Source organism: Vicia villosa, linkage group LG7, assembly GCF_029867415.1.
Source record: "Vicia villosa cultivar HV-30 ecotype Madison, WI linkage group LG7, Vvil1.0, whole genome shotgun sequence".
Lineage (NCBI taxonomy): Eukaryota > Viridiplantae > Streptophyta > Magnoliopsida > Fabales > Fabaceae > Vicia > Vicia villosa.
In genome coordinates, this window is record NC_081186.1 from 89,815,913 (window position 1) to 89,839,062 (window position 23,150).

At 30.9% G+C, this 23,150-nt stretch overlaps 4 protein-coding genes and 1 pseudogene across 4 annotated transcripts; all 5 read right to left on the bottom strand.

Annotated features, from left to right (window-relative positions):
• Positions 1–300: 300 nt before the first annotated feature.
• On the bottom strand, positions 301–3,270 carry LOC131615706 (receptor-like protein 6). The gene has a single exon (XM_058886864.1). It carries the CDS (start codon positions 3,268–3,270, stop codon positions 301–303), a length of 2,970 nt encoding a protein of 989 aa, XP_058742847.1.
• A 2,222-nt stretch (positions 3,271–5,492) lies between these two features.
• On the bottom strand, positions 5,493–8,831 carry LOC131615716 (receptor-like protein 9DC3). Its single transcript, XM_058886874.1, has one exon. The coding sequence runs from the start codon at positions 6,787–6,789 to the stop codon at positions 5,701–5,703; it is 1,089 nt and encodes a 362-aa protein (XP_058742857.1). The 5' UTR covers positions 6,790–8,831; the 3' UTR covers positions 5,493–5,700.
• On the bottom strand, positions 6,829–8,820 carry LOC131615720 (receptor-like protein 9DC3). Its single transcript, XM_058886878.1, has one exon. It carries the CDS (start codon positions 8,818–8,820, stop codon positions 6,829–6,831), a length of 1,992 nt encoding a protein of 663 aa, XP_058742861.1.
• Positions 8,832–14,008: 5,177 nt separating the features above from the next.
• LOC131615707 (receptor like protein 28-like) lies at positions 14,009–17,086 on the bottom strand. Its single transcript, XM_058886865.1, has one exon. It carries the CDS (start codon positions 17,084–17,086, stop codon positions 14,123–14,125), a length of 2,964 nt encoding a protein of 987 aa, XP_058742848.1. The 3' UTR covers positions 14,009–14,122.
• A 2,972-nt stretch (positions 17,087–20,058) lies between these two features.
• LOC131615705 (receptor-like protein 7) lies at positions 20,059–23,089 on the bottom strand (annotated as a pseudogene).
• Between the last annotated feature and the right edge of the window lie 61 nt (positions 23,090–23,150).

Genomic DNA, 23,150 nt, shown 5'->3' on the forward strand with positions numbered 1-23,150 from the left:
GAGCGGTTGTCTAGGGGTCGAGTTTGATGTTGATTTGTTCTTTTAATACTAGAGGTATGAGTGGTATGATCAGGAAAAATTTGGTGAGAGAACTCATTTTATCTAAATCATTAGATTTTGCGAAAAAAAAATCAGGAGACCAAACTCAATGAGGTAAATAATAAACATTCACTATACAAGCTTGCAATGCAAAATCAAACTAGATCAATAAGAGTGACAAGATTGTCACACACGCACATCAAGCTTATTATAAACAGAAAGTAAACAACAACATAAGAGAAAATAACCATAACATTAAAACTATGACATTTGCACCATCTGATTCATCGTAGAACTTCGGGTCCTCCTCACTCTCGTTCTCCTTTTCACTCTTCTTTTAGGCTGGCCACCAAACATCATCACAAGCCATCTAGGCTTTCCAATTAAAAACATGCAATATCCAAGGCCTATTCCAAACACAAATCCACATCCATATCCAATTGCCACTGGTTTCCATCCAAATCCAAATTTCTCTTCGGGCGAAGGTGTAGGAGAATAATGTTTAGGTCCACATTGCATTGACATGGGAAATCCACATAACCCCGAGTTTCCTTCATAAGAATCATTTGAAAATGTATTCAACTGATTTCCTTGAGGTATCTCTCCCACTAGATGGTTATGGGAAAGATTCAAAACTTCAAGACTGCCCAGATTGGTAAATTCTGCAGGAATAACGCCAGTGAGCGAATTTGAGGAAAGATCCAAAGACTCCATGTTTGTCAAGTTTCCTATAGATTGGGGAATAGGACCAGAGAGTCTGTTATGAGAAAGGTTAAGCCCTTTGAGTGCGTGAAGCTCTCCGATAACATTTGGAATCCCGCCTTCAAAATTGTTTTGAGATAAATCAATGTTCACAAAGGCTATTGGAATTTTCTCCATTACAATGCTGTTTCCTTTCATTGTCATAGTCACAGAATCATAGTATGTCATATCATCTACTCCCATTTTTTCCATGTATTGTGAGCTGCTATCTTCTTCAACTTGAATAATATTTTTCATGGCCTCAGAATTTTGTATGTAGACTTTTGGCAGTGGGCCACTAAAGTTGTTGCGTGAAATATCAAAAATAATTAAACGTGGAAATGGATGACTGATATTTATATTGGCAATGGAACCACGCAACTTATTGTCTCGCAAAACCAGTACTTCCAAATTTTGTAGAGTTTGAAGCCAATTTGGAAAATGGTCTTCTATTCTATTGCTGCCAAGATTTAAAACCTCCATATGAATGCAGTTGGATAAAGACTTAGGTAAAATACCGTTTAATTGGTTGCCATTGAAATTCAGAGTGCGAAGATCACAGTCCTTTGAAAAGTTACTTGGTAAAGTGCCATTAAAATTGTTCATTTGTAGATCCAAAACTCGAAGTGAGGATAAATTAGCCAGACATTGTTGAATGATGCCTGTCAATCTGTTGTGTGCCAAATTGAGAAATTCAAGTGAACTTGTGTTGCAAATCCACAGAGAGATGTCACCACCTAGTAAGTTAAATCTAAGATCAAGACCGAGTAGATTGTTCCAATGATTCCTTGAGAATTGGTTCATTGATGTGAACAAGTTATCAGAGAGGTCAAATACTAGTAAAGAATCTATTTCGAGCAACCAATTGGGCAGTCTTCCATAAAGTTTGTTTTTGGACAAAGAAAGATATGCCAAACAAGGAAATTTTCCTAATGGTAGTTTTGAAAACCCAATCAAACCGACAGACGACAATTCCAATGTTAATAGGACAGAAAAGTTGTAATTGGCATTGGATTCAAAGTTTAGTAATAGTTGACTATTATGTGAAAGGGAGAGAGAAACTAAATTTCGAAGTTTGGAAAAGTGTTGAAAACTCACCACACCACTCAAGTTGTTTGATGATAGACAAAGTGAAGTTAAGTTTGCAAGGTTGAACATAGACTCTGGAATATCTCCTTGTAGCTTGTTGCTGCATAGTTGTAGATACCGCAGAGAATATGATGAGACTGCACTTATAGTTCCTGTAAACTGATTATTTGATAGATCTAACGTTGTCAAAGATGACAAAGTTAAACACCATGATGGAATTTTATCACTTAGTAAGTTGTTATTTAACATTAAATCACCCAAGTTTTGCAACCCTTTTATTCTGTTTGGTAGAGGACCCTTTAATTCATTATAAGAACAATCTAAGTAATTAAGTTGAGAAATGTTAAACAATGATGGTGGGATTTGTCCTTGTAATCCATTATTACCTAGACGGAGTTCTTGTAATTTTGTTAGGCTGTCAAACACATCCGGGATTTGACCACTAAATGAATTGGACGAAAGATCTAAATTAATGAGATGTTGAATGTTTGAGAGTGAGGATGGGATTGAACCATTAAGTTTGTTCTTTACGAGTCTTAGGGAAGTAAGATATGTGAGGTTAGAGAAATAAAGTGGAATTGGGCCATTGAATTGACAGTATGAAAGATCCAAGATTCTAAGAGATGTACTACAACTTAGTTCTGGAAGTTGACCTTCAAGATCGTCATTTTCTGACATATCTAGTTCTTGAATGCTTCGTAAACAAAGAATGTTATTTTTCCAATTTCCACTTAATCCTGCACTTTGAAGACTAATTCTAACCAAAGACGAAGATTGATTGAAGATCAAATTCAACAAGTTTGGATTGATTGAAGACATATTTGTGTCATCCAAAAATAGTTCTTTTAAAATTGTTGCATTTTGCACAAGCCTCTTCAAAGTGGTTTCTTTCCAACTTAAGCCAACATTATTAGAAAGATAAAGTGAAGTTAATTTTGAAAGGTTTGATATTTGAGGAGGAACTTCACCTTGGAAGTTACATGAAGATAAGTCAAGACTTACAAGACTTTTAAATCCACCAAACTGAGCATGCAAATTGGAGTCAGGGAAATCATTGTGAGAAAGGTTGAGTGATTGTAGGTGAGAAAGATGAAAAAGGGAAGTGTTAGGATAGATTTCACCTTGAAGGCTTTCACAACCAAGATTGAGACCAATCACATGACCAGAAACAATATCACAGGTGACACCAAGCCATGAACAACAATCTGTCCCGTTTTTCCATGTTGCTGTTTTCTGAGGTTGCTCATAACAATCAGAGTATGTATCTGTTGTGAAGGAGGACTTGAATTGAAGCAAAGCATAGCTATCTTCAAGATGACATAAAAGATTAGAAGATGAAGAGAATGATGGGAAAAAGAAAAGCAAAAGTAAAAGAAACAAACAAAGAAGAAAGAACCGCATAGTGAAGTTATAATTCAAATTATGTGACAAGTTTTAAAGGTTTACATGAAATAATATAGAAGGCAGCATTATATATTTATAGTCAATTTCAAATGCACAGTACGTTCATGAAATTATTAAGGAGGTTCCTTATATTATTTTATATTAATTTTCATTGACTTACAGGTCTTCTCCAAAGATGGAACGTACCTTCCTCAAAATTTCTTTCATTTGTGGAGTGTGTTCACATTGTTAAATCAACATCTATTTTTGTATGGATGTAACTTATGTATAAGTCACACACGGAAAGCTCTGCTAGGATTTGAGAGAACATGCAATCACCACCACCAGTATTCTCAACGGTGCCCTCACTTGATCCATTCAAAGGGAGTGGCTTGCCACAGTTTGAAAAAGGAGGAAAATGTATGCCTAGGAGTGATGCTAACAACATTCAGATAATCTATTAAAATCTAGACGGAGTTCGTGTAATTTTGTTAGTCTGTCAAACACGTCAGGGATTTGACCATTAAACGAACGGGACGAAAGGTCTAAATTAATGGGATGTTGACTGCTTGAAAGTGATGTTGGCAGCTAACCTTCAGTTTTGTTAAAATGCAGATTTAATTCTTGAAATATGTTTGATTGGATAAATACATTTGGAATTTGACAACTGAGTTTATTGTCCCTGAGATACTCCAATATTAATTCACCTCAACTACAAACTTTGAAAAGTATACCCCACTATTTGGAAATGATACTAAATGCTTTATTTGAAATTTATATAATAATTAGTCATTTGATTTTCTTTATAGGTTTGAAAGGTCCTACAAGTCCCTTCTTTTAGGTTTGTTGACTCAAGTGATGCAGTGGAAATGAGGAAGTTAATTAATGGATGTGGAAAAGTATAAAACATTCATAGTTGATTTTTTTGTCACTGTATTAAAATTACATTTGGTCTTTCTACAATAAAATTCTTAATTTTATTATTAAAATAATACAACTATTATATTTTATATTTTATAAAACTTACTGAATATTTGTTCATTCTCTATTTTTTTTCTTTTTCATCACTTTCTCAATTCTTTCTTCCAAAAAAAAATTTATTATTGATCTACATATTTTTATATAGGAAAAATAGTATTTATGATTCAAATATTTTCTATTAAAAAATGGTATACGGAAAAAATATATAGGAAAAATAGTATTTAATGATCCAAATATTTTTGTAAATGATACCTAAACAAAAATGAAGTCGGTAGGAAAATATATATTATTGATTTAAATATTTTTATATACGGGAAATGGTATTTATGATCAAATATTTTTGAGCCAAAAATGGTATACGGAAAAAAAAATCTATTATTAATCTAAATATTTTTATATACGAAAATTTGATATTGATCCAAATATTTTTGTAAATGATACGTAAACAAAAATAATATTTATATACGTATATAAAATCTATTATTTACGAAAAATGATATTTATGATCCAAATATATTTGATCAAAAAATGGTATACAGAAAAAATCTACTATTGATCTAAATATTTTTATATATGAAATTTAGCATTGATCCAAATATTTTTGTAAAACATACCTAAACAAAAATGAAGTCTGTATACGGAAAAATCAAATATTTTTTATCCAAAAATGGTATACGGGAAAAAAATCTCTTATTCATCTTAATATTTTTATATACGAAATAATCAATTAGTTATCTAAATTTTTTTTTTCTTTTTTAACCTTTTATTTAAAATAAATGATGTATCCAAATACGTGTAATAGAAAAGAACCCGTGCGTATGCACATGATTGTTACTAATTGCTTTAAAAAGAAGAGACTAGAGGAAGAAGTCAGAGCGGTTATCTAGGGGACGAGTTTGATGTTGATTTGTTCTTTTAATACAAGAGGTATGAGTGGTATGATCAAGAAATATTTGATGAGAGAACTCATTTTATCTAAATCATTAGATTTTGCGGAAAAATTCAGAAGACCAAACTCAATGAGGTAAATAATAAACATTCACTATACAAGCTTGCAATGCAAAATCAAACTAGATAAATAAAAGTAACAAGATGTTAAAGCACAACTGCATACTTCCATGTCAAAGAAGTTAAATCTGAATTCTGAACATTAAACTTTTATTTTGTGTCAAAGTTTAACCAAAACTAAAGATAAATCCTTCACATATACTAATGTATGTTGTAAAATTGATATTGAATTAAATTTCAAAAGAACGTGTTTTAATATTTAGACAATAGCTAGTTACAAACAAAATTATAAGGCATGCACATTCAAAGTAGAACCCATTTCAGAGTACAAACTTATAACCCAAAATCAAAGTAGCAGGATCAAATAAGAGTGACAAGATTGTCACACTCACATCAAGCTTATTATAAACAGAAAGTAAACAACAAACAACATAAGAGAAAATAACCATAACATTAAAACTATGACATTTGCACCATCTGATTCATCGTAGAACTTTGGGTCCTCCTCACTCTTGTTCTTCTTCTCACTCTTCTTTTAGGCTGACCACCAAATATGATCACAAGCCATCTTGGCCTTCCAATTAGGAACATGCAATATCCAAGGCCTATTCCAAACACAAATCCACATCCATATCCAATTGCCACTGGTTTCCATCCAAATCCAAATTTCTCTTCAGGTGAAGGTGTAGTAGGAGAATTATGTTTAGGTCCACATTGCATTGACATGGGAAATCCACATAACCCCGAGTTTCCTTCATAAGAATCATTTGAAAATGTATTCAACTGATTTCCTCGAGGTATCTCTCCCACTAGATGGTTATGGGAAAGATTCAAAACTTCAAGACTGCCCAGATTGGTAAATTCTGCAGGAATAACGCCAGTGAGCGAATTTGAGGAAAGATCTAAAGACTCCATGTTTGTCAAGTTTCCTATAGATTGGGGAATAGGACCAGTGAGTCTATTATGAGAAAGGTTAAGCCCTTTGAGTGCGTGAAGCTCTCCGAAAACATTTGGAATCTCGCCTTCAAAATTGTTTTGAGATAAATCAATATTCACGAAGTTTATTGGAATTTTCTCCATTACAATGATGTTTCCTTTCACTGTTATAGTCACAGAATCATAGTATGTCGTATAATACATTTCCGTCTTATCCTTGTATTGTGAGCCGCTACCTTCTTCAACTTGAATAATTTTTTTCATGGCCTCAAAATTTTGTATGTAGACTTTTGGCAGTGGACCACTAAAGTTGTTGTGTGAAATATCAAAAATAATTAAACTTGGAAATGGATGATTGATATTTATATTGGCAATGGGACCATGCAACTTATTGTCTCGCAAAACTAGTACTTCCAAATTTTGTAGAGTTTGAAGCCAATTTGGAAAATGGTCTTCTATTCTATTGCTGCCAAGATTTAAAACCTCCATATGGATGCAGTTGGACAAAGATTTAGGCAAAATACCGTTTAATTGGTTGCCATTGAAATTCAGAGTGTGAAGTTTACTGTCCTTTGAAAAGTTACTTGGCAAAGTACCATAAAATTTATTCATTTGTAGATCCAAAACTTGCAGCGATGAATTAGCAAGACATTATGGAATGATACCTGTCAATTTGTTGTGTGCTAAGTTGAGAAATTCAAGTGAACTTGTGTTACAAATTGACAAAGAGATGTCACCACCTAGTAAATTAAAACTAAGATCAAGGCCTATTAGCCTGTTCCAATGAATCCTTGAGAATTGGTCCATTGATGTGAACAAGTTATGAGAGAGGCTCAATACTTGTAAAGAATCTATTTCGAGCAACCAATTGGGCAGTCTCCCATAAAGTTTGTTATTGGACAAAGCAAGATATTTCAAACAAGGGAATTTTCCTAATGGTAGTTTTGAAAACCCAATCAAACCGACAGACGACAATTCCAATACTGATAGGACAGAAAAGTTGTAATTGGCATTGGATTCAAAGTTTAGTGATAATTGACTATTATATGAAAGGGAAAGAGAAACTAAATTTTGAAGTTTGGAAAAGTGTTGAAAACTCACCACACCGCTCAAGTTGTTTGATGATAGACAAAGTGTATTTAGGTTTGGAAGGTTGAGCATAGACTCTGGAATATCTCCTTGTAGCTTGTTGTTGCATAGTCTTAGATACCACAGAGAATATGATGACACTGCACTTATAGTTCCTGTAAACTGATTATTTGATAGATCTAACACTTCCAAATATGAAAAAGATAAACACCATGATGGAATTTTACCACTTAGTAAGTTGTTATTTAACATTAAAATATGTAACTTTTGCAACCCTGTTATTCTGTTGTGTAGAGGACCCTTTAATTTATTATAAGAACAATCTAAGTAATTAAGTTGAGAAATGTTAAACAATGATGGTGGGATTTGTCCTTGTAATCTATTATTACCTAGACGGAGTTCTTCTATTGTTAGGCTGTCAAACACATCCGGGATTTGACCACTAAATGAATTGGACGAAAGGTCTAAAATAATGAGATGTTGAAGGTTTGAAAGTGATGTTGGCAGCTCACCTTCAATTTGGTTACCACTCAAATATAGTTCTTGAAATCTATTTGACTGGTGAAATACATTTGGAATTTGACCACTTATGAACACATTATCCTGGAGATTCAAAGAAGTTAGGTATGGAAAGGTAAGAAGGGACGATGGGATTGAACCATTAAGTCTGTTCTTTACGAGACTTAGGGAAGTAAGATATGTGAGGTTAGAGAAATAAAGTGGAATTGGGCCATTGAATTGACAGTATGAAAGATCCAAGATTCTAAGAGATGTACTACAACTTAGTTCTGGAAGTTGACCTTCAAGATCTTCATTTCCAAACATATCTAGTTCTTGAATGCTTGGTAAACAAAGAATGTTATTTTTCCAATTTCCACTTAATCTTGCACTTTGAAGACTAATTCTAACCAAAGACGAAGATTGATTGAAGATCAAATTCAACAAGTTTGGATTGATTGAAGACATATTTGTGTAATCCAAAAATAGATCTTTTAAAAATGTTGCATTTTGCACAAGCCTCTTCAAAGTGGTTTCTTTCCAATATAAGTCATCATTACGAGAAAGATAAAGTGAAGTTAATTTGGAAAGGTGTGATATTTGAGGAGGGACTTCACCTTGAAAGTGACATGAAGATAAGTCAAGACTTACAAGACTTTTAAATCCACCAAACTGAGCATGCAAATTGGAGTAGAAGACATCAATCTGAGAAAGGTTAAGTGATTGTAGGTGAGAAAGATGAAAAAGGGAAGTGTTAGGATAGATTTCACCTTGAAGGCTTTCACAACCAAGATTGAGACCAATCACATGACCAGAAACAATATCACAAGTAACACCAAGCCATGAACAACAATCTGTCCCGTTTTTCCATGTTGCTGTTTTCTGAGGTTGCTCAGGACAATCATTGTCATAGCCTGTTGTGAAGGAGGACTTGAATTGAAGCAAAGCATAGCTATCTTCAGGATTACATAAAAGATTAGAAGATGAAGATGAAGAGAATGATGGGAAAAGGAAAAGCAAAAGCAAAAGAAACAAACAAAGAAGAAACAACCGCATATAGTGAAGTTATAATTCAAATTATGTGACAAGTTTTAAAGGTTTACATGAAATAATATACAAGGCAGCATTACATATTTATAGTCAATTTCAAATGCACTGTGTACGTTCATGAAATTATTAAGGACATTCCTTATATTATTTTATAGTAATTTTCATTGACTGCAAGTCTTCTCCAAAGATGGAATCTAACCTACCTTCCTCAAAATAATAGTATAATAATTCTTTTTCAAACATATTTGGAAACAAAAGTATTCCACATTGACTTGGAAGTCTTCTCCAAAGATGGAACCTACCTTCCTCAAAGTTTCTTTCATTTCATATTTCTAGCTTTTTCTCTCCTTTTTTCCGACAGGATCTCTAGCATATCTTTTATAAAATAGTAGTATAATAATTCTTTTTCAAACGTGCTTGGTAAAAAAAGTATTCCACATTGCTCTTTATTTGCATATCAATTCATGTTACTTAGTTAGGTATTGTGGAAGTCCCACGTTATTTAAAAAATAGAGATTTAGTATTTTATAAATGAGATAATTTCTATGTTTAAAATTTGAAGAGTGTGTTTAAAATTTCTATGTTTAAATTCAATATATATTATATTGTTATTAATTAATATTTGATATATTGTAATAATAATTTTTCAAATAAAATTAATATCTATTAAAATGTATACATTATCTTTAATAGATAAATAAGTTACTAATTGATAAATATTATTTTAAGATAAGTTATTAATAAATGTATATACTATGTTTTAAAATATTAAAAATTTCCCGTTTATTCTAAAAAAATTAATTTTAGTATTTTTAACAAGTTACTAATAAAATATTACAATTTATTATTTGAAACATTTTAACAATAAATTATGATGTTAATTTTCATTTCAGTATATATTATGTTGTTATAAATTAATATTTGATATATTGTAATAATAATTTTTCTAATAAAATTAATATCTATTAAAATGTATAAAATTTTAAAATAATATAATTGATTTAAAAAAATAAATTTGTTTTCAAAAATAAGTTACTAAAAGATAATATTATTTTATAATAAGTTATAAATAAATGTATATATTATATTTTAAAATATTAAAAAATTCCAGTTTATTCAATTTTTTTAATATTTTATTAAATTAATACGTTAAAAGTTTATTATTTGATAAATTAAAAATGTATTATTTGATATATTTTAATATAAATTATGCTATTTATTCTAATTTCAGTATATATTATAATAATAATCATTAATATTTGAGACATTGCAATAATTCGGATTTATTCATATTCTTATGAAATACATTATTATTGTTCATATTAATTCATGATTAATATGTAAAATTAATTAATTTAAACAAATTATTATAATGGAAATATGAAATAAAGCAAATATGTAACATACATTCTACCAGCAACATATAACGTAAATAATAAGTTGGCTTAGTGGTGCTACCTTCTACTTGGTATGGGTATGTGGATGTCATGAGTTCAACATCTACTATCTCCAAAATTTTATAATTTCTATCTTTTAAATTTTGAAAATTTAAAATCATAATAAATAAAACGTTTCACAGGGAGGTAAACCAAAAGTCGCACATAAGGCAGGGGGCAAAAATGGTAATAACCCTTTTATAAATGAAATAATTCCTATGTTTAAAATTTGAAAAGTGTGTTTGGACGAAGTAATTGAGAATTTTTAAATAATTCAAATGATTTAATTAAAATTTATTTATTTAGATGGAGTATTGAAATGATTCATTATTAAGTTTTTGGACTCATTTTTATAAATTTTAAAACTTTTAAACCAAATTTAAAAATATATGACCAATTTACAATTTTAAAAAATTTGAAGAGACAAATTTGTAAAATTTAAAATTTATGAAAGACTTATTTGTATTTTTTTTTAAATCTTGGGGATGAATTTAAAATTTCCATTAAATATGATGACCATCTTACAAAATTTAAAAGTTAACAAAAATAACGTAACATTTAAATTATAGAGATTATATAGAGTGAATGAGCGATTTCAAATTATTTATTTTTTGTGTCATTCAAAATTTCTTAAATTAAACTTGAATAGAGTGCTTCATAAATTTACAATATTTTAATCATTTTTCATATTTTTTTATCCAAATAATAAATTTTGGTCAAGTCATTTTAAATCCTCTCAAAAAATTACTTTTCCTCGTTAGGTGAATATGTGATATCTTTTTTATTTTTTTCGATGAGTCTTTGACCTAATATAAATACTTTACGTCGTGATGATACATCTCTGACATCCACTATAAAAAAACTCCAACTTTTCAGATGAATAGCATTCCACAAATGCAAATATCACCCTGTACAATTGCGGGGTGGACAAAACACCTCACAAAAACGTTAGTCGTAACTTTTTGTCAGAGGAAACGCACTTCGTAAGTTTGCCAGGTGGTTTTCACTTTGCAATTTTTCCAGGTGAGAAACACCCCGCAACTACTTTACCAGAGTTACACGCAAGTCAGGGCAGAGAGTGCAACAATGTAGAATGGTTCAGAGCAGAGCAAAAAGAGATTGAAACTTATGGGTGAATAGTTTATCTGAAAAACTTTGAATATAGATGAAACTTGCGGAGTGATATTCACCTAGCAAAAGTTTTAAATTTGCTAAATGAAAACAACCACGCAAACAGTAAATAAGCTAATAAAAAAATGATATATTTATATTAGGGTTAAATACGTTTTTAGTCCCTATAAATATGCGACCCTGCATTTTTAGTCCCTATAAAATTTTCCTTCAATGAATGGTCCTTATAAAATTATTATGCACCTAGTTTCAGTTCCTACTGTCAAACCAATGTGTATTTTAGAAGGATTATTTTGCAGACATGTTCATAATGTTTTAAAAAGTTCCTGAAAAAAAATTCAAAATCTAATTTCTAAGTTGAGATTTTCATTACTTTTATCATTATTTTATGAAATTTGGAAAATTCATATTTAATTTTTCTCGCTTTAAAAAATTCTAAAAGTTGGTAAATAAATATTTTACAGTATTCTAAACATATATATAAAAAAATTATTCAAAAATTTAAAAATTAAAGAGTAATTAAACAGTTTTTAAAATTTTAGAAAATAACAAGGACTGAAATTGCATGCATAAAAATTTTAGAAGGACCATTCTTTGAAGAAAATTTTTATAGGGACTAAAAATGCAGGGTCGCATATTTATAGGGACTAAAAACATATTTAACCCTTTATATTATTCTAAATATTAAATTATTAAAATTTAGAATAATATAAATATAATAAATTAATTAATTTCAGAAATTTTTAAAAATGTAAAATTTATAATTAATTCAAAATATTTAAATTTATACTTAATTTAAAAAGTCCATGATTAAATAAATTCATAATTAATTCAAAATATTTAAATTTAAAATGATATTCATGGATCCAAATATTCCTCTTCACTTGTGTTTTCTTCATCATTCTCATTCTCGCCTATCGCTCCATGGTTATCAACCGCTCCAACTCCGCTACCACTATATTGTTGTTGAAACATTTATTGCATTTGTTGCATTTATAGTTGTATTTGTTGTTATATTTGTTATTGTACTTGTTGAATTTTTTGTTGTGTACGCATTATTTGCTCTTGTGAAAGTCTCTTCCAACTCAATTTGTTTTTTTCTCATTTCTTCCATTTCAACATTTTTTACAGCTTGACCTGTCGCTGCTTCACGTGTTGCTTCACTTTAAGCTAACTGTCTAATTGTTTCAGCCATTTAAGGGGTTAATGTCGGAGCACGTGAAGACCCTTCCACGTATGCAATTCTCCTAAATAAAGAAAATATATCCCCTTTTTTTGTAATTGCCAGTTAAAGGTCCAGTAGCATAAATTTTTCCATTTTTATTCTTTCTCTTACTTGTTTTCAACCAATGATATTGATCAATAGCTGGATCAAGAGGATGTTTTCCCCGTGAACCACCTAACTCAGGATGTTTAGTTAAAAATGTTGTCTATTATTGAGTTAAATATTTTTATTTAAAGAATTGATATTTATGATCAAATATTTTTTATCCAAAAATGGTATATGTAAAAAAATATATTATTGATCTAAATATATTTATATACGAAATAATCAATTAGTTATCTAAATATATATATTTTTTTAACCTTTTATTTAAAATAAATTATATATTCAAATGTGTGTAACATAATAGAATCCATCACGGGTTTATTACTAGTTGATTTAAAAATAAGAGACTAGAGGAAGAAGTTTGAACGGCTGTCTAAGGGACGAGTTTGATGTTTATTTATTCTTTTAATACAAGAGGTATGAGTGGTATGATCAAGAAATACTTGGTGAGAGAACTCATTTTATCTAAATCATTAGATTTTGCGGAAAAATTCAGGAGACCAAACTCTATGAGGTAAATAATAAACATTCAGTATACAAGCTTGCAATGCAAAATCAAACTAGATAAATAAAAGTAGGGTTAATACTTATTTTCACCCCTGCCATATGTGGTTGGTTTGAAAACAACCCCTGTAAAAAAAAAGTTGCAAGAATTCCCCTAACAATTGAAGATTCTCTTGTTTTAAACCTTGTAAAATATTTATTTTTAAAACCAACCTTGCCACTTGAAGGACTCTATCATTTTGAACCCTATAAATTATTTTTTTTTAGTAAAACCAACCTTATCCGTCATATTCCAGAGGGTTTAAAAAGACATAATCTACAAGATTATAGGGTTTAAAATGACTCAATCTTCAAATGATAAGGTTGGTTTTAAAAACAAATTTTTTACAAGGTTTAAAATGAGAGAATCTTCAAATGTTAGGGGAATTCTTGTAACTTTTTTTTTGGCAAGAGGGTTTTTCAAACCAATGCCATATGGCAGTGATGAAAATAAGTATTAACCCATAAAAGTAACAAGATGTTAAAGCACAACTGCATACTTCCAAGTCAAAGAAGTTAAATCGGAACATTTAACTTCTATTTTGTGTCAAAGTTTAACCAAACCTAAAGATAATTCCTCCACATATACTAATGTATGTTGTAAAATTGATGTATTAAATTTCAAAACAACGTATTTTAATATTTAGACGACGACGCAAAAATAATATTCAGACAATAGCTAGTCACAGACAATAAGGCATGCACATACAAAGTAGAACCCATTTCAATTCAGAGGACAAACTTATAACCCAAAATCAAAGTATCAAGATCAAATAAGAGTGACAAGATTGTCACACTCACATCAAGCTTATTTTAAACAGAAAGTAAACAACAAACAACATAAGAGAAAATAACCATAACATTAAAACTATGACATTTGCACCATCTGATTCACGGTAGAACTTTGGGTCCTCCTCACTCTTGCTCTCCTTTTCACTCTTCTTTTAGGCTGACCACCAAATATGATCACAAGCCATCTTGGCCTTCCAATTAAGAACATGCAATATCCAAGTCCTATTCCAAACACAAATCCACATCCATATCCAATAGCCACTGGTTTCCATCCAAATCCAAATTTCTCTTCGGGTGAAGGTGTAGGAGAATGATGATTAGGTCCACATTTCATTGACATGGGAAATCCACATAACCCCGAGTTTCCTTCATAAGAATCATTTGAAAATGTATTCAACTGATTTCCTCGAGGTATCTCTCCCACTAGATGGTTATGGGAAAGATTCAAAACTTCAAGACTTCCCAGATTGGTAAATTCTGCAGGAATAACGCCGGTGAGCGAATTTGAGGAAAGATCCAAAGACTCCATGTTTGTCAAGTTTCCTATAGATTGGGGAATAGGACCAGTGAGTCTGTTATGAGAAAGGTTAAGCCCTTTGAGTGCCTGAAGCTCTCCGATAACATTTGGAATATCGCCTTCAAAATTGTTTTGAGATAAATCAATATTCACGAAGTTTATTGGAATTTTCTCCATTACAATGATGTTTCCTTTCACTGTTATAGTCACAGAATCATGGTATGTCACCTCATTTGTTTCAATGTATTGTGAGCTGCTACCTTCTTCAACTTGAATAATATTTTTCATGGCCTCAAAATTTTGTATGTAGACTTTTGGCAGTGGGCCACTAAAGTTGTTGCGTGAAATATCAAAAATAATTAAACTTGGAAACGGATGATTGATATTTATATTGGCAATGGGACCATGCAACTTATTGTCTCGCAAAACCAGTACTTCCAAATATGGTAGAGTTTGAAGCCAATTTGGAAAATGGTCTTCTATTCTATTGTTGCCAAGATTTAAAACCTCCATATGAATGCAGTTGGACAAAGATTTAGGCAAAATACCGTTTAATTGGTTGCCATTGAAATTCAGAGTGTGAAGATCACAGTCCTTTGAAAAGGTACTTGGCAAAGTGCCATTAAAATTGTTCATTTGTAGATCCAAAACTTGAAGTGATGATAAATTAGTCAGACATTGTGGAATGATGCCTGTCAATCTGTTGTGTGCCAAATTGAGAAAGTCAAATGTTGTGTTGCAAATTGACAGAGAGATGTCACCACCTAGTAAGTTAAAACTAAGATCAAGACCGAATAGATAGCCCCAAGGATTCCTTGAGAATCGGTCCATTGATGTGAACAAGTTATGAGAAAGGTCCAAATATTCTAACGAATCTGTTTTGCGCAACCAATTGGGCAGTCTTCCATAAAGTTTGTTATTGGACAAAGCAAGATATGCCAAACGAGGAAATTTTCCTAATGGTAGTTTTGAAAACCCAATCAAACCGACAGACGACAATTCCAATAATGATAGGACAGGAAAGTTGTAATTGGCATTGGATTCAAAGTTTAGTGATAATTGACTATTATATGAAAGGGAAAGAGAAACTAAATTTTGAAGTTTGGAAAAGTGTTGAAAACTCACAACACCACTCAAGTTGTTTGATGATAGACAAAGTGTATTTAGGTTTGGAAGGTTGAACATAGACTCTGGAATATCTCCTTGTAGCTTGTTGCTGCATAGTTTTAGTTTCCGCAGAGAATATGATGAGACTGCACTCATAGTTTCTGTAAACTGATTATTTGATAGATCTAACCTTTCCAAATATGACAAAGATAAACACCATGATGGAATTTTACCACTTAGTAAGTTGTTATTTAATATTAAATAACCTAAGTTTTTCAACCCAGTTATTCTGTTTGGCAGAGGACCCTTTAATTTATTATAAGAACAATATAAGTAAACAAGAGGAGAAATGTTAAACAATGATGGTGGGATTTGTCCTTGTAATCTATTATGATCTAGACGGAGTTCTTGTAATTTTGTTAGGCTGTCAAACACATCCGGGATTTGACCACTAAATGAATTGGACGAAAGGTCTAAATTAATGAGATGTTGAATGTTTGAGAGTGAGGATGGGATTGAACCATTAAGTCTGTTCTTTACGAGTCTTAGGGAAGTAAGATATGTGAGGTTAGAGAAATAAAGTGGAATTGGGCCATTGAATTGACAGTATGAAAGATCCAAGATTCTAAGAGATGTACTACAACTTAGTTCTGGAAGTTGACCTTCAAGATCTTCATTTCCAAACATATCTAGTTCTTGAATGCTTGGTAAACAAAGAATGTTATTTTTCCAATTTCCACTTAATCCTGCACTTTGAAGACTAACTCTAACCAAAGACGAAGATTGATTGAAGATCAAATTCAACAAGTTTGGATTGATTGAAGACATATTTGTGTCATCCAAAAATAGTTCTTTTAAAATTGTTGCATTTTGCACAAGCCTTTTCAAAGTGGTTTCTTTCCAACTTAACTGATAATTATTAGAAAGATAAAGTGAAGTTAATTTAGAAAGGTGTGATATTTGAGGAGGGACTTCACCTTGAAACTGACATGAAGATAAGTCAAGACTTACAAGACTTCTAAATCCACCAAACTGAGCATGCAAATTGGAGTAGAAGACATCAATGTGAGAAAGGTTAAGTGATTGTAGGTGAGAAAGATGAAAAAGGGAAGTGTTAGGATGGATTTCACCTTGAAGGCTTTCACAACCAAGATTGAGACCAATCACATGACCAGAAACAATATCACAAGTAACACCAAGCCATGAACAACAATCTGTCCCGTTTTTCCATGTCGCTGTTTTCTGAGGTTGCTCATGACAATCATAGTCATAGCCTGTATATATAGTGAAGGAGGACTTGAATTGAAGCAAAGCATAGCTATCTTCAGGATGACATGAAAGATTAGAAGATGAAGAGAATGATGGGAAAAGGAAAAGCAAAAGCAAAAGAAACAGAGAAAAAAGAAACAACCGCATAGTGAAGTTATAATTGAAATTATGTGACAAGTTTTAAAGGTTTACATGAAATAATATAGAAGGCAACATTATATATTTATAGTCAATTTTAAATGCACTGAGTACGTTCATTAAATTATGAAGGACGTTCCTTATATTAATTTATATTAATTTTCATTGACTTGCAAGTCTTCTCCAAAGATGGAACGTACCTTCCTCAAAATTTCTTTCATTTGTGGAGTGTGTTCACATTGTTAAATCAACATCTATTTTTGTATGGATGTAACTTATACATGTATAAGTCACACACGGAAAGCTCTGCTAGGATTTGAGAGAACATGCAATCACCACCACCAGTGTTCTCAACGGGGCCCTCACTTGATCCACTCAAAGGGAGTGGCTTGCCACAGTTTGAAAAAGGAGGAAAATGTACGACTAGGAATGATGCTAACAACACTCGGGTAATCTATTATAATCTAGACGGAGATCTTGTAATTTTGTTAGTCTCTCAAACACGTTAGGATTTGACCACTAAACGAACTGGACGAAAGGTCTAAATTAATGAGATGTTGAAGGCTTGAAAGTGATGTTATGTTGGCAGCTCACCTTAAATTTTGTTAAAATGTAGATTTAATTCTTGAAATATGTTTGATTGGAGAAATACATTTGGAATTTGACCACTGAGTTTATTGTCCCCCGAGATACTCCAATATTAATTCACCTCAACTACAAACTTTCAAAAGTATACCCCACTATTTGGAAATGATGCTAAATGCTTTATTTGAAATTTATATAATAATTACTCATTTGATTTTCTTTATAGGTTTGGAAGGTCCTACAACTCCTCTTCTTTTACGTTTGTTGACTCAAGTTATGCAGTGGAAATGAGAAAGTTAACTAATGGACGTGGAAAAGTAAAATATATTCATAGTTGATTTTTTGTCATTGTATTAAAATTACATTTAGACTTTGTACAATAAAAATTTTAATTTTATTAATAAAACAATACAACTCTTATATTTTATAAAACTTACCGAATATTTGTTCATTTTCTATTTTTTTCTTTTTCATCATTTTCTCAATTCTTTCTTCCACAAAAAAATATTTATTATTGATCTACATATTTTTATATAGAAAAAATAGTATTTATGATCCAAATATTTTTTATTCAAAAATGGTATATAGAAAAAATTTATTCAAAATATTTATTATTGATATAAATATTTTTATATATAAAAATTTAATATTGATCCGAATATTTTTTGTAACTAATACCTAAACAAAAATAATATTTGTATACGAAAAAAAATCTATTATTTACGAAAAATGGTATTTATGATCCAAATATTTTTTATTTATAAATTGTATACGGGAAAAAATATACTATTATCTAAATATTTTTATATACAAAATTTATTAATGATCCAAATATTTTTGTAAATGATACCTAAACAAAAATGAAGTCTGTAGGAAAAAAATATATTATTGATCTAAATATTTTTATATACGAGAAATGATATTTATGATCAAATATTTTTGAGCCAAAAATGGTATACATAAAAAATTTATTCAAAATATTTATTATTGATATAAATATTTTTATATATGAAAATTTAATATTGATCCAAATATTTTTTGTAACTAATACCTAAACAAAAATAATATTTGTATACGAAAAAAAATCTATTATTTACGAAAAATGGTATTTATGATCCAAATATTTTTTATTTATAAATTGTATACGGGAAAAAATATACTATTATCTAAATATTTTTATATACAAAATTTAATAATGATCCAAATATTTTTGTAAATGATACTTAAACAAAAATGAAGTCTGTAGGAAAAAAATATATTATTGATCTAAATATTTTTATATACGAGAAATGATATTTATGATCAAATATTTTTGAGCCAAAAATGGTATACGGAAAAAAATCTATTATTAATCTAAATATTTTTATATACGAAAACTTGATATTGATCAAAATATTTTTGTAAATGATACGTAAACAAAAATAATATTTATATACGTATATAAAAACTATTATTTACGAAAATGGTATTTATGATCCAAATATATTTTATTAAAAAATAGTATACAGGAAAAATTTACTATTGATCTAAATATTTTTATATATAAAATTTAGCATTGATCCAAATATTTTTGTAAAACATACCTAAACAAAAATGAAGTCTATATACGGAAAAAAAATTTATTATTGATTTAAATATTTTTATACGAGAAATGATATTTATGATCAAACATTTTTTATCAAAAAATGGTATACAGGAAAAAAATCTATTATTCATCTAAATATTTTTATATACGAAATAATCAATTAGTTATCTAAATATTTTTTTCTTTTTTAACATTTTATTTAAAATAAATGATTTATCCAAATGCGTGTAACAGAACAGAACCCGTGCGTATGCACGAGTTTGTTATTAATTGCTTTAAAAAGAAGTGATCAGAGGAAGAAGTCTGAGCGGGTGTCTAGGGACGAGTTTGATGTTGATTTGTTTTTTTAATACAAGAGGTATGAGTGGTATGATCAAGAAATATTTGGTGAGAGAACTCATTTTATCTAAACCATTAGATTTTGCGGAAAAATTAAGGAGACCAAACTCTATGAGGTAAATAATAAACATTCACTATACAAGCTTGCAATGCAAAATCAAACTAGATAAATAAAAGTAACAAGATGTTAAAGCACAACTGCATACTTCCATGTCAAAGATGTTAAATCTGAACATTAAACTTTGATTTTGTGTCAAAGTTTAACCAAAACTAAAGATAAATCCTTCACATATACTAATGTATGTTGTAAAATTGATGTATTAAATTTCAAAAGAACGTGTTTTAATATTTAGACGACGATGCAAAAATAATATTCAGACAATAGCTAGTTACAGACAAAATTATAAGGCATGCACATTGTATACAAAGTAGAACCCATTTCAGAGGACAAACTCACATCAAGCTTATTATAAACAGAAAGTAAACAACAAACAACATAAGAGAAAATAACCATAACATTAAAATTATGACACTTGCACCATCTGATTCACGGTAGAACTTTGGGTCCTCCTCACTCTTGTTCTTCTTCTCACTTTTCTCTTTGGTTGGCCACCAAATATCATCACAAGCCATCTTGGCTTTCCAATTAGAAACATACAATATCCAAGGCCTATTCCAAACACAAATCCACATCCATATCCAATTGCCACTGGTTTCCATCCAAATCCAAATTTCTCTTCGGGTGAAGGTGTAGTAGGAGAATTATGTTTAGGTCCACATTTCATTGACATGGGAAATCCACATAACCCCGAGTTTCCTTCATAAGAATCATTTGAAAATGTATTCAACTGATTTCCTCGAGGTATCTCTCCCACTAGATGGTTATGGGAAAGATTCAAAACTTCAAGAATGCCCAGATTGGTAAATTCGGCAGGAATAACGCCAGTGAGCGAATTTGAGGAAAGATCCAAAGACTCCATGTTTGTCAAGTTTCCTATAGATTGGGGAATAGGGCCAGTGAGTCTGTTATGAGAAAGGTTAAGCCCTTTGAGTGCGTGAAGCTCTCCCATAACATTTGGAATCTCTCCTTCAAATTTGTTTTGAGATAAATCAATGTTCACAAAGGCTATTGGAATTTTCTCCATTACAATGATGTTTCCTTTCACTGTCATAGTCACAGAATCATAGTATGTCGTATCATATATTTCCTTCGTATCCATGTATTGTGAGCCGCTACCTTCTTCAACTTGAATAATTTTTTTCATGGCCTCAAAATTTTGTATGTAGACTTTTGGCAGTGGGCCACTAAAGTTGTTGTGTGAAATATCAAAAATAATTAAACTTGGAAATGGATGATTGATATTTATATTGGCAATGGGACCATGCAACTTATTGTCTCGCAAAACCAGTACTTCCAAATTTTGTAGAGTTTGAAGCCAGTATGGAAAATGGTCTTCTATTCTATTGCTGCCAAGATTTAAAACCTCCATTTGAATGCAGTGGGACAAAGATTTAGGCAAAATACCGTTTAATTGGTTGCCATTGAAATTCAGAGTGTAAAGATCACAGTCCTTTGAAAAGGTACTTGGCAAAGTGCCATTAAAATTGTTCATTTATAGATCCAAAACTTGAAGTGATGATAAATTAGCCAGACATCGTGGAATGATACCTGTCAATCTGTTGTGTGCCAAATTGAGAATGTCAAGTGAACTTGTGTTGCAAATTGACAGAGAGATGTCACCACCTAGTAAGTTAAAACTAAGATCAAGACCGTGTAGAGAGTCCCAATGATTCCTTGAGAATTGGTCCATTGATGTGAACAAGTTATGAGAGAGGTCCAAAAATTGTAACGAATCTATTTCGAGCAACCAATTGGGCAGTCTTCCATAAAGTTTGTTATTGGACAGAGCAAGATATGCCAAACGAGGGAATTTTCCCAATGGTAGTTTTGAAAACCCAATGAAACCGACAGACGACAATTCCATTATTGATAGGACAGAAAAGTTGTAATTGGCATTGGATTCAAAGTTTAGTGACAATTGACTATTATGTGAAAGGGAAAGAGAAAATAAATTTCGAAGTTTTGAAAAGTGTTGAAACCTCACCACACCACTCAAGTTATTTGATGATAGACAAAGTGTAATTAGGTTTGCAAAGTTGAACATAGACTCTGGAATATCTCCTTCTAGCTTGTTGCTGCATAGGTTTATATCCCACAGAGAATATGATGAGATTGCACTTATAGTTCCTGTAAACTGATTATTTGATAGATCCAAAATTTCCAAAGATGGCAAAGATAAACACCATGATGGAATTTTACCACTTAGTAAGTTGTTATCTAACATTAAATAACCTAAGTTTTGCAACCCTGTTATTCTGTTTGGTAGAGGGCCCTTTAATTTATTATAAGAACAATCTAAGTAAACAAGAGGAGAAATGTTAAACAATGATGGTGGGATTTGTCCTTGTAATCTATTATAATCTAGACCGAGTTCTTGTAATTTTGTTAGGCTGTCAAACACATCCGGGATTTGACCACTAAATGAATTGGACGAAAGGTCTAAATTAATGAGATGTTGAAGGTTTGAAAGTGAGGATGGGATTGAACCATTAAGTCCGTTCTCTGCGATTCTTACGGAAGTGAGATATGTGAGGTTAGAGAAATAAAGTGGAATTGGCCCATTGAATAGACAGAATGAAAGATCCAAGATTCTAAGAGATGTACTACAACTTAATTCAGGAAGTCGACCTTCAAGATATATATTGCTTGACATATCTAGTTCTTGAATACTTGGTAAACAAAGAATGTTATTTTTCCAATTTCCACTTAATCCTACACCTTGAAGACTAATTCTAACCAAAGACGAAGATTGATTGAAGATAAAATTCAACAAGTTTGGATTGATTGAAGACATATTTGTGTCATCCAAAAATAGTTCTTTTAAAAATGTTGCATTTTGCACAAGCCTCTTCAAAGTGGTTCCTTTCCAACTTAACTGATCATTATAAGAAAGATAAAGTGAAGTTAATTCGGAAAGGTGTGATATTTGAGGAGGAACTTCACCTTGAAAGTAACATGAAGATAAGTCAAGACTTACAAGACTTTTAAATCCACCAAACTGAGCATGCAAATTGGAGTCAGGGAAATAATTGTGAGAAAGGTTGAGTGATTGTAGGTGAGAAAGATGAAAAAGGGTAGTGTTGGGATAGATTTTACCTTGAAGGCTGTCACAACCAAGATTGAGACCAATCACATGACCAGAAACAATATCACAGGTGACACCAAGCCATGAACAACAATCTGTCCCGTTTTTCCATGTTGCTGTTTTCTGAGGTTGCTCATGACAATCAGAGTATGTATTTGTTGTGAAGGAGGACTTGAATTGAAGCAAAGCATAGCTATCTTCAGAATGACATAAAAGATTAGAAGATGAAGATGAAGAGAATGACGGAAAAAAGAAAAGCAAAAGTAAAAGAAACAAACAAAGAAGAAACAACCACATAGTGAAGTTATGATTCAAATTATGTGACAAGTTTTAAAGGTTTATATGAAATAATATACAA

What these genes read in the sequence shown, in the direction of transcription:
- LOC131615706 (XM_058886864.1), bottom strand. Translation starts at nt 3,270, where the DNA reads ATGCGGTTCTTTCTTCTTTGTTTGTTTCTTTTACTTTTGCTTTTCTTT.
- LOC131615716 (XM_058886874.1), bottom strand. Translation starts at nt 6,789, where the DNA reads ATGAATAAATTTTATGGTACTTTGCCAAGTAACTTTTCAAAGGACAGT.
- LOC131615720 (XM_058886878.1), bottom strand. Translation starts at nt 8,820, where the DNA reads ATGCGGTTGTTTCTTCTTTGTTTGTTTCTTTTGCTTTTGCTTTTCCTT.
- LOC131615707 (XM_058886865.1), bottom strand. Translation starts at nt 17,086, where the DNA reads ATGCGGTTGTTTCTTTTTTCTCTGTTTCTTTTGCTTTTGCTTTTCCTT.